This window comes from Rhinolophus sinicus, chromosome 1, assembly GCF_057876585.1.
Source record: "Rhinolophus sinicus isolate RSI-liver-muscle chromosome 1, RSI-T2T, whole genome shotgun sequence".
NCBI lineage: Eukaryota > Metazoa > Chordata > Mammalia > Chiroptera > Rhinolophidae > Rhinolophus > Rhinolophus sinicus.
The window spans coordinates 51,539,691-51,551,919 of record NC_142501.1 but is presented as its reverse complement, the minus strand read 5'-3'; the positions used below and the strand labels follow the sequence as shown (position 1 = coordinate 51,551,919).

The following is a 12,229-nucleotide window of genomic DNA, read 5'->3' as shown; positions in this document are numbered from 1 at the left end:
AATAGGTGTTTTCTCTCCACTTGCTCTGCTTAGAGGGCTCTTCTTCAGCCTATAGCTTATAACACTGGTGGTTACTGCCTGTGCTGCATCACAAGAAAAAGAAGGCTAATAATAAGCCACATTCTGGGTTCCCATATATTACATATTGAAGTCAAGGAATCCTGGTCAATAGCAGAGCCTTCTTCACTGCCCATTTCCCCCACCTACCTCAAATCCTATACAAAACAGAACTGGGACAAGAGCACATTTTCATCAGTTTCCCTTTGTTTGGTTAGCAGTCAGGTTTTGGAACATGCCAGCCCTACATCTCCTAGTGTAATGTGTTATGCTGCCCTCCTCCCCCACCCCTCACTTGCTGGCAGCTGCTCAGGCTTCTCTCAGTTTGTGATTGGTTGTTTCTGTCCATGTGGTCCTTCACAGACCCAAATGGATGGAGACCAGAGGTTATGGTTTATTCTGTGTCCTCCACTTAGCTCTTCTGTTTGAATTAATGGCTTTACCGGATTTTTCCACCATAGCCCTTGAATGAAACATTCTTGAAGTTCCTATAACACTTTATCTAAAAAGTGACTTTTGGATTTTCAGGCCTCAGGTCTCACACCCTCTTAAGATTTCAATGTAGAAGATTTGATAGGCTTCAGTCTCAGAATTTTTGGAGACATTTGGGTATCCCCTGGGGACACCTAGCAATACTCATAAAACATCTAAGGCTACAACAATGGAAAATAGCAATAGAAAAAAGCAATGGAAAGAAAAAATATCACTTGTAATCAAGAATGAGCAATTTGAAAGGCCAGAAATGCAAGAGATTATTTTAGTTGGGGGAGGAAAGGAGTATTGGGTGTGGATAAGAAATGAAAATTAAGATGTCTCTGTGTCCCGACAGCAACACATGCCATACTTCCGGAAGCGGATGGTCTGGGAGATTCTCCACCGAAAGCTCTTGTGAAGCCTGTCTCAGCAGATGTTGACGTTGTGGGGGACCAGCTCTTTGTTGTCTGCAGCCAGAGACCTTGGAAACAGCTGCTCCCAGCCCTCTGCTCTTACAAAGCCCTTGATCCTGGACCAGACCCTGGCGAGATGCATTCACAAGCACATCTGCCTTTCCTTTTGTATCTCAGATACTATTTTTGCAAAGAAACTTTGGTGCTGTGAAAGGGGTGAGGGACATCCCTAAGCTGAAGAGAGAGACTGCTTTTCACTTCTTCAGTTCTGCCGTCATGTTTTCAAAGGGCTCCAGCCTCACTCAGTCCCTAATTAGGGGGCTGAGAGAAGCTTGGAAAGACTCTTGGTTTCATTTAAACTCTTGTTGTTAGGCCTTACTAAGAGGTAGGAAAGGGCATGGTTGAAAAGGTAGGGATAAAAACCACCAGCATATACACGCACATATACATGCACACATGATTTTCAAGGTGTGTCATCAGGAAAGTGAGTCAACTGGGCTTTGGGGCACATACATAAGTCCCTCCAGGACTGTTCCTATTTATATGCCCCTTTGTGAAATCCGTCTGCTTCTATACGGGCTGTTCTATCATCTAGCTTCCTCCCATCCTGAGGCACAAAACATGAGCCCTGGGTGGACCCCAAAGTCTCAGGCAGTTCTTTCCGGAAAAGCAGGGGTTTGCATGTACTCACAACTCATGATATGGGGAAGACCCACCCAGGGAGCGGTTTAGTGGAGCAACAAGGCACCACTTTTACTGCCGCCTGCTTCTGACCAAGAAGAAGAAGGACCTCAGTCTTTAGCATAAAATTCCAGCATTGGATGAATGCGAGTCTAGTTTGGTCTGTGGCTAGTTATTTTAAATGTTTCTAACCACAGAGAGAATTTAAAATATATATATATACACATATATATATGTATACATATATATATGTATTTCACAAGGATATGCATTTTTTTTAAAGGCTGAATGTGTTAACCATTTTAGCCTGTAGATTTATTTCCATTTTCTAAATTTAGCTCCAGCACTCACACATCCCAGCCCCTATATGTAGGGTGTTTGAGGACTTCCTAGCAGAATATTTTGAGGCCTGGATGAACTTTGGCTTAGGGGTAGAGGTTACAGAGGGAGGAGAGATTTTCAACTGGAAAATGGGTAGAATTTGGACTGATCAACTTGAGATTTAAAAAACTGCTATTTGTTTTGTTCTTTCTAGCATCTCCCCCACCCTCTGAGCGTTCCTCAGGCTAGATAGTGAAAATGATCCAATGCCAGTGTCATTTTTGTACTTAAGTTCCAGAATAGGAACGTTTTATACTTTTTTCTGTATTGTAATAGGTAGTTTTGTATGAAATCTTTTCTCCTCTTCCCTTGTACCCCGTCCTTTTCAGCATTGTGCTTTCTCCCTGGGCTTCTTTGAAATTTTACTCTGTTTTATACCAAGCTTGTTTAGTACATTTTTCTATGTTTTACCACAGGTTACAATTTGAAAAGAAAACTATTTTTTTTAAATATTCCATTGTTAACTGAATGTTACTGTTTCCACTCCAGCAACTAGATGTCCTACCTTTTTCATAACTGCCTGCCTTTTGGGGGAAGACCAGCTTTTGTTTGTTTTTTCTTTCCTTTTTTTTTTTTTTTTTTGGTGTTTTCTGTAGGAAATAAATAGCTTCCTATATATGAGTTGCTGGGACCTTTCACATTCTCTTTTAGAAAGCAGTGGCGTGCAGGTTTATTGTAGGACTCCTGAACATTGACTCTTGGTACTTTATGTATTTAAGTGACAACTTGAAAGGTGGCAATATGGTGTAGGTTATGGATTGTCAATCAAAAGACCTGAGTTTTTCAGTCTCTCTCTGTTTGGGGGCTCAGAACAAGATAGTTCTTTGTACCGATTGTCCATTTGGATAACATCTGTCTTTCCTCCCTCACAGACTTTTTGTACTGACCAAAGCAACAAGTATTTATTGCCATGTACAGCAGAAAATGAAACATGCAACAAAATCACTTTGAAAAATACATAAGGAATTGTTGAGCCTGTCTGAACGTGGCCCCCCTTTCTGACCAGTGCAGTTTTATACAACGTTAAGAGTTGGGGTCCTTGAGACCCCCCCTTCATGGTAGGAATGGGCCAAGCTGAGACCTAGGTTATGGCCCAGGTGGCTCAGTGGGAGCCAAATAAAGACTGTTATAGTGGGCCATTCTATCCAGAAGGCTAGCCAGCACGAGCAGGAGCAGCATCTGGAAACTTCCTGAGGCCTTTATTTAAGGGTGGGCTTTAATGACCAGGAGAAAAAAGGCATTCCTGTATTCCATGACCAAGGGCATGTTAACCAATATCTCGTTTAACCTGCTTTAAACTAAATAAGCCTCTTGCTTTTATTCTATTTTCCCCTCTCCCCTTGCTCAGTGCTCATACTCACCTACACCCCACCCCACCCCGGAAAAGGAACATTTGAGGGTTGATAATCTCTAGATGCCAGATACAGTGTCTTCAACAGAAACCATAGTCCCAGCAATCACTCCTGGGCCCTGCATAGAGAAAGTCAGATAGACTGCTCCTGTGCATTTGAAAATACACGGTGAAGGCACAGAGGCTAGTTCCATCCTATTTGTCATCTGGGTCCCACTGTTGCTCCTGAGAGCCCTGTTTAAGGTTGAATGGAAGTACTTTTTCCTCATCCAGCCTGGAGACTTGGTGTAAATTGGGTGCTTTATATATGAAGTTCTTCATACTTCTCTCTGATACAAACTTCTGTCTTCTTTAGCCTCTGTCATCATGCTAGCATCTACCCACCATCTCTGGCAGTATTAGCCCCATGTTTTTTTAGTGGTCTTGGGGTAGAAACAGAGGTAACCTACAAGAGCACTTCCAGACCCCCACCCCATAGCCTGTCATCACCACCATAAAAGGCTCTACAAGGTGGAGCGGGACAGGTTCATTTACGAGCCCCAGTGTTTGTTTGTTTTTTGTTTTGTTTTTTTAAGGAGGGCGCAGCTTACAGTGGCCCATGTGGGGTTCGAACTGGCAACCTCAGTGCTACCAGCACCATGCTCTAACCAACTGAGCTAACCGACCACCCCAAGCCCCAGTGTTTTTGATGTTTCAGCCTGTGGTCCTTCTGTGCTATCCCTCCAGCTCTTGCCAGAGGAAGAGACATTACTGATACCTGGGCTTTGTCTTGTCCCTTACTCCACCTGGACGCACCAAGGTGAAGTGGAATATGCTTTCACCCTGTGACTTTATATACCCGAGAGAATCGGGAAAAGAGGTGCAAAGCTATCAGGCCCTATGGCTTACTCAAACGGGCTACATGCTGAGCTGGGAAAGTTGCCATGTTTCCCAGGGACAATCCAGAGTTTCAAATTCATCCTAAAATTTTGGAAAGGCTAAGTAAGGCTCAGCCCAGTTCCTTCCTTACAGTCCAGGGCCTTACTTCACCTGTGCTGAATCCTAACATCTGTCGATTAAGAGCCCACAGCTACCATTCCCAGCTTTGGAGGTGGGAAGGGCGTAAGGGCATGTCATGCTGTCACTCACTAAGATAGGAGAGAACTTATACGTGAATCCCCTGTGGGAGAGACAAGAAACTAGGAAACTTGGAGCTGGAAGGCAAACCTTGAGGAAGTGTTAGTGTGAGCTGCCTCTCTGGCGTGTCACGGATGGGGTAGGGATGAGTCCAGGGTCTCGTCAAAGTCTAAGATTCTGAAATGTCAGCGCCACGGTGCTGTTTGGAATAGAAATTGGTCAAGGTAGAGATTCAAAGCTCCATTTCAAGGCCAATGTTATTACTGGCTTGGTCTTAGAGTTAAGGCTCAGATCAGTCTTACCCTTGTGGGACATACCATAGCTGCTGACTTTTCTCCATTCTCAGCTGAGAAGTCATCAACTGCTTGACTTCTGGAGGTTGTCTTTCCATCCTACACAGACCATAAGTTCTGGAAAGGGGAAGTGTGTGGCAGAGAGGTGCATAAGGAGCCCAGAGTCTTCAGTCTGCGCGGCGCCCCCTCATTCAGTTACTCTTATTCCTCTCACAAATACTACCGAGCACACACACCCACACCCGCCTCCTGGAAGCCCTCCATGGTCACAGCATTTCTTATCTGGACTTCTGCAGTCCTTACAATCAGAGAATAAGGTAACTTCTTGCGGGATTGGTATTGTAATCTGTCTTTTACATCAGGGAGGGACTGAGGTGTGGCCCCACTGACGGCAGGTGGATGATTTGGTGCCTTTTTGTGCAAGCCAGGAGTGTAAGCTCGCTCTGGCTTGTCGGGGAGGAGTTAGGGGTAACTCACTGAAACGTTTCAGAAAGACTGTATTGCGGGGCTCGGGGGAAGAAGGACCACTCACGACAGCCTGTGGGGAGGCTGCACCTCCTTCGGGGTTCCCAACCGTGATCTCTGATCCCAAACCTCATGCCCCACTCTGCCCTTAACAAAAACACCTTCCTCAGCAGTTCACGCTCTTCGGGGGTGTCGACCTCTATCCCCAGGGGCTAATCAAAGTTTTTTCTAACCACACATGTTTCTGTTATGTACAGTTTTCTCCATCTTTATTATTTCCAGTGATATTGTACATCACTTACAGATTGAGACTGTGGGTCCCTCTCTGCCTTGTCCTTTAAATGGACTGTTTTACATGCTGCCTGTGCTTTGTCTATTAGTCAGAGCTAAGTTCCTGGGAGGCCTTTGCCTTATACTTCTGGGGAGCCCCTTAGGGTAGGTGTTCAATAAGCATGTGTTTAAGCACAGGGCGTGGGCTCCCTGAAAGGTGGAATGAAGAGATGGTTTGGCCCAGGAAATGGAAGTCACCTGTCCTCACGGACCTTATGGTCCTTATTTGGGATGCCAGGCAGACACCAAGCAATGTACTTCACCAAGAAGGCAGACCCCTAGGCACATGGTAAAGCGTGAAGCTGGATGTGGGCGACGGAGGGGCCGACGTGGAGATAAGTCAGGGACGATGTTGCCTTTATCTGCCAATCAATGTGTGACTCCCTAGTTTATAAAAGGTGGTTTATTTAAAATAAATTCTGTGGATTTTGCTTTCTTGCTTTGACTGGAAACTCCCTGGTAAAAAAGACCCGATGGTATTTGTCTCGCTAAGACTGTCTCTCTGTCTCTTTGACTGTTTGTTCTGTCTCTGCTTGTGTCTATGTCTCCTGATCCAAGCTGAACCAGTGATTGGATCTTCAGTGTGGTCTAGATTCCTGAGTCCACCCCTTAACCAGGAGTCTGAATACTATTCATTCATTCATCTCATTCCACATACCTGGAATTGAATCCTGAACACAAATAACATGCAAATCCTGGCACTTTTTAAAACCAGGTCTGTCTGTGGAGCTGGCCAGAGAGCCCTCCTGAGCCAAACACACCAGTCGGGACTCCAGCACACCCTGCTCACAGCACCCTTTGTCTACTTGCCCCTCTTGCACCCCTTCTCCTCACAATCTAACCTCAAAGAAGTGCTCTCTCTTGCTCTGCCTATAATGTGCTCACACTCCAAAGAATGAAACATAAGAAAGCACCAACTTTTGAGAAAATCTCCCACTATGTTGATGAAACGGGGTTTTTCTCTGTGTTGAGTTAGAAGAGCCCCTCGTAGTCTCCAGGACATTTTTGAGTTCTCGTATTTTTCTAGGCCTGGTTAAGATTTTCAACCATTTGACAATGGCTGGAGTGAGGGGGGAAACCTTCAAGCCACCCTTATTTTCTGGTTCCTGAATGTGGTTAAACAGCTGACGATTGCCTTGGGTCTGCATGGCTATCACTGAACAGGGAGAGAATGCCCTCACCGTGTGGACCTCAGCCCGGTCGTGAGTCAGAGTCAGCCTCTCGCCCCAACTGCTCCTGGGGTGCCTGGTTTGGTCTTGGGTGCTGCAAAAAGTTACAAAGACGAGGGTGTTCCTTAAGGAACTTGTGTTCTAGACACTTCCTGAACCCCAAGAAAAATGTCTGGCTTCCGTCTGTACCTGTGCTGCATTTCCCATCAGCCCTTCACTGGCTCATTATCTGCCTCCAGTGGTCTATGAGGCCCCGCACAGTCAGCCCCCACCTCCAACAGCATCTGCTACCCCTCGGCCCAGGCTCCCTGGTCTTGGCCACACATGCCTTCCTAGGAGTTTGTCTAACAAACCAAGCTTGCTTCCACCTCATGGCCCTGGCCCTTTGATGTGCTGCTTCGTGTGTCTGCAGGGCTCTTCCCCAGATAGGCTCCTGCATCCCTCCCTCACGTCCTCCAGGCTCTGGTGGAATGTTATCCTCACACCCCGATTCTTACACTCCCTAGCTCTCTTACCTTCATTTTTTTCCCTGTACCATGTAATATCTGACTATGTGACTCATTTGTTTTGTCTCTCACTAAATGTCTCTTCTGTTCATGCTATGTCCCAGGTGCCTGGAGCCCTCGAAGGAGAGAATTGTTGAAGTGAATGTTACTCGACGTCTCTGAGCTGTGCTTCCCTCCCGTTGTGACCGCTTCCTCCCTCTTCAGGTCCTCACTTCCTCATGACCGGTTTACAGTGCATCCTTCTCCAGGGTCTCTGGCTTTCAATTATCCTCCACTTAGCAGTTAAAGCTGTCTTCTTCCCGTAATAATAAGAAGAGTATTGACTCCCTAGCCCCAGCCTGATGTGCCAAACACCATGTACGTTACCTCATTTAAGCCTCACAAGCATATGATGTTGGTACTATTATTATCCTCATTTCTCAGACGAGAAAACGAGCACAGAGATTGAATAATTTGCCCAAAGTCTCACAGATGCTCAGTGACAGAAATGGGAACTTGAAGCCAAGAGCACGTCTCCAGAGCCCTTAAAAGCCCGGTGATCTGCTGCCGCACACAGCAGTGTGTTTCCTGTCCACAGGGCAAGTGCCTGACCTAGGCACTGGGCTGCACCAGAGAAACCAGAGAAGAGAGACTTCAGAGTGACAGTCCGCCCTCTGCTCTACTGAGCAGGGCTGAGGTTCCCATGTGCTTCTTCACCTTCATTTGGAAGGTCCAGTGGAATGGCAGGGTCCCTCTGCCTTTGTGTTCATCTCCTCTTGGCTTCTCTAAAAGGGGTACCAAGGAATTCCCTCCCCTGCCCCCTCCCACCACAGCCCTTTCCCTCACTGTCCTTTTTCTTGTAGCCTCCCGCTCTCCTGCCCAGCTCTAGGCTGCCTACATTAACAAAACTTTTCAGTCTTCCCGCCCTAACCCAGGAAGGGGGCAGAGCCCAAGATTGGAAGGTGGGGAGTAGGGAGGCCCCCAGCAGATCCCGCTCCACCCCACAGGGTCTCAGGAATCAAGGGTATGTGGGGGGACATGTGGAGACATTTCTGTTGCTCCGCACTGTTCCAGTTTATCTTTTCACTTCTCTATCTCATGCTCTGTCCTCTCAGTATGGAGTTGCCTTTGCCATTCCATTCCAACTGGTTTGAGAATCTCAGGAATGCACAGCCCTATGCCCTCCTGCTCCCCCTTCCATCTCCACACAAAGTGCCCCTGGAGAGGTGAACTTAGTTCAAGCTAGAGGCGAGGGGGGAGGGGTCCTGCTCCCTCCTGGAGAAGAAAGACGACACACACTCAACCCTTCCACCCTCTCTCCCCCAAATCAGTCTGCCACTTTCAGCTTCCTCTTAAACAGAAAGCCTTTCCCACCCTCACCCCTCACTGGGGGCCTCTCTGGATAGTAATTACTCCTAATTGTTTTCCCTTGGCTCACAAGGGCTTTCCTTGTCTGCCCTGAGCCAACAGTTCTGTCTACTCAGAAAATGAACTCAACTTCGACCAGGAGCAAGCCCTTCGGTCCTCTAAATCCAGGCTTTCCAGGTCTAATTCAGCTTTGCCCATCGATAAGCTTTAAGTGAAGACATCCACTGGGGCTCTCCCGTGGCAGATTGGAGCGAGGAATAGCGATCGAACTTTAGGAGCACTGACTGCCCAGCAGCAAGGTCCTCAGGAGCCCTGAGCATTTCCTTTCATGAAGATCTTAGCACCAGAGAAGATCTATTGGGTCTGGCCTGAGGAACAGGACTCCTAAATGGGGTCTCTGAGCCCCATAGTTCTGGCTTTGGTGGTATGGAGCTGCCTATTTCATTAAGCTAAGCCACCACCCCCCCACACACACCAGAAGGGGAACAGCCTCCACCCACCAAACCCATACATCATCCTATGCCCTGGCCAGTAGGGTGAGGAGGCCTTTTGCCAAAGCTTGAGAACATCACAGTCACACACACACACACACACACACACACACACACACACGGCTTTGTGTTACTCCCTCCTGGTGCCCCCATCAACACCATGGTGACTGGTGGTGAGGGTAAGGGTGAGGGAAGAGGACCGTAGGTAGCGGAGGTGGAGATGCATACGTTGTCCCTTTTTCCCTCTGCAGGGCTGTTGACCCTGATTCATTCTACCCCCAGAGGAAGGTCCTTAGTGGTCCAGAACTCTTGAGAATCTGTATACCCCTTAGAAAAGGATTTTGGGGTATAAGCCATAGAGAAGAGGATGTAGAAATATTTTATTCATTCATGCATTCATTCATTCATTCATTCTCATTCAATAAATACTAAGTGCCTAATATACGCCAAGCCCCTGTGTTAGATGCTGGAAATGTCCTCCATCGACTGGTCCAAGCACACAACACTTTGCTGTAGCTGCAGCCCAAATCATTCTGTCCCCAGGTCCCTGTTCCATGGCTCTCCCCATCAGCCTGAGGCTCATCTCTTTCCACCCACCTGTTTCCTGACTCAGTACTCTGTGCAGCTAGAGAGCACCTTTTCTAGCGGGAAAGGAAACCTCTGCAAGAAGGAGCCTGAAGGGGCGAACGGGTGGCTCAATTGGTTAGAGCACAAGCTCTGAGCAATAGGGCTGCCGGTTCGATTCCTACATGGGCCAGCGAGCTGCGCCCTCCGTAACTAAAATGAAGTCAATGAGCTGCAGCTGAGCTCCCGGGCGACCAGATGGCTCAGTTGGTTGGAGTGCGGGCTCTCAACCACAAGGTTGCCGGTTCGACTCCCGCAAGGGATGGTGGCTGCACCCCTTGCAACTAACAATGGTAACTGGACCTAGAGCTGAGCTGCGCCCTCCACAACTAAGACTGAAAGGACAACAATTGACTTGGAAAAAGTCCTGGAAGTACACACTGTTCCCCAATAAAGTCCTGTTCCTCTTCCCCAATAAAATCTTAAAAAAAAAAAAAAAATCTTTAAAAAAAGAAGAAGAAGGAGCCTGAAGACTATCCATGAGGATGGAGAAAGAAAAGGCCAGTTTCATTCAACCAGACCTTCAGGGGAGTCTCAAAGACACGCTATAGAGGATCTGGGAAAGCTCTTAGATTTCCTTTAGATTCAGAGCGAAGATGGCTGCATCTTCTAGACCTGTGTCTCTCCTTCCTTCATTCCCATGTTTGGGAACCAAGGAACCAGTTTGGGACCAAGGAAAAAGATTAGGTTTTTATCAGACTGTCTACTTGGATCTAAGAGTCATTTATTTATCCATCTACCCATTCACCTGTCTACCCATCTACTCATCCATCCATTCAACGATTCACTCACTTATTCTTTTTAGGACCTACTCTGTGCCAGGCACTGTGGAGAGAGGGATGAATGTGGTATGATTGCTGGTCTCTGTGGGCCTACACTTTGGTACCAGGTATCTTTCTCAGCCTCAGATATTTCCTCAGAACCCAGATCTCCCTTCTCCCCTCACACTGGGGTCCAGACTCCAACTGAGAAGATCTCCCAATGGGTAACTAGAAGTCCTAAACCAGAGGCCACTGGTAATTAGAGCCAGCCAGGGGAATGGAGGCCAGGCTAGTGTTTGGAGGGATGACGAAGGCTCCCAGCCAGGCCACTGAGCCCATCACCGTGGTTTGGCTCCTATGGTGAAAAAAATAGCAAGTTTGGACAAGTGTCTCCCTGTATCCTGAGCTCTGGGTTGCTCCCAGACAGGAGTCGCTCCATTAAACAAACCACAGCCAAGGACAACAAGGGCCCAGAGGGGACTAGGAGGGGGAGTGGGAACATGGGGCTCAAGACAGGATTTGAGCCAAGCTGTGCATCACAGGCATCACGGTGCAATGAGGCCTATCGGCTGGAGGGAAGGTCTGAGCGTGCGCTGCAGGAGCTGCAGGTGAGGCAGGGGAAAGAGGAGCCACACCCAGACTCACAGACAAGGAGAAGACAGACACACAGAATGTAAAACTGAGACAGTCACTAAAGCAAATGAGGTTCACTCTCTAGAATCTGTTTTAGGACACTAGCTGAAGAATCTTCCTCAAAAGTACCCAGATGAGTAACAGGAGGTTGACAATAGGATTGAGATGAAAAGGTTAATACGTGGTACCAGAGGGTGTGTGTGTGAACTCTATTCATAGATGAGTTTGGGTCTGTATAATTTCTTCTGTGTCTTCTACTTCATTCTCAAATCAGAGGGACTTGGAGTGGTTTGGGCTTCTCTGTGCTTCTCCTCCCTTTTCCACATGTGGCTGAGGGCGAGTTAATGGGACCTGTGCACACAGAGCCTCACACAGCCTTGAAGACAGAGGCCCATTCATACCAGGACACTGGGGCACCTCTCTCCCAGGCTGGCCTGCAGTCCTAGTCCTGTAGCTCCAACACGCACAAGTGAGAGACGTGCGTTTTTGCACATGCAACCTTGCTCTCGAGCACACACACACACAAAGCCACACTCAAGCTCTGTTAACCCTTCACCACCATGTGCAGGGGCCTCTTGGATCTTAACCTGGGCTCTGGCTTTGCCTTTCTCAATCCCTTCTACTCAACCTTGGACACACCTGAGTTAACCCTTGAACAACCTCCTTGGTACCCCAGGGAAACTACGATGGGCTTGCAAAGCCTCCCAGTGTCTTCCTGGGAGGGGAGATAAACACAATCTCAGCCAAAGAACAGGATGGAGGCATTTCCTTCCAGTGGAGGAAGGGAGATGACTATTAAACTCTGGGTTCAAGTCACAGCTATGCTCCCTGCAAGCTGTTGGTCCTCAGACAAGTTATTTAACCCCCCTGGGCTTCAGTCTTTGACCTGTGAGATGAGTATGGAGAAATCTGAGGCCCATAGATAAACCTACTAAAGTTATATGCAAAAATGTAGAATTCTACTTTTTGCTGGGAAGAGGTTTCATAGGTTTAGCCAGCTTCTCATAGGTCCCTTGAACTCCCTCAAAACCAGTGAACTTCTTAGACATTCCAGGACTCTATATGAGTCAAGTGCTTTGTAAGTGATGCAAATGTGGCCGTTGTAAGTCTATGGAATCATAGTAGGTCAATGTCAAC

At 47.4% G+C, this 12,229-nt stretch overlaps 1 protein-coding gene across 4 annotated transcripts in view; it reads left to right on the top strand.

Moving 5' to 3' along the window:
• The window catches only part of SENP1 (SUMO specific peptidase 1), a 48,300-nt gene extending 45,842 nt beyond the window's left edge, over nt 1-2,458 (top strand). For all 4 annotated transcript variants that reach the window (XM_019748361.3, XM_019748357.3, XM_019748360.3 and 1 more), the window contains one exon: nt 887-2,458. In XM_019748361.3, coding sequence (XP_019603920.1) covers nt 887-949 — 63 coding nt within the window. In that variant the 3' untranslated portion in view covers nt 950-2,458. The remainder of the gene's footprint in view (nt 1-886) is intronic.
• Nucleotides 2,459-12,229: the final 9,771 nt, after the last annotated feature.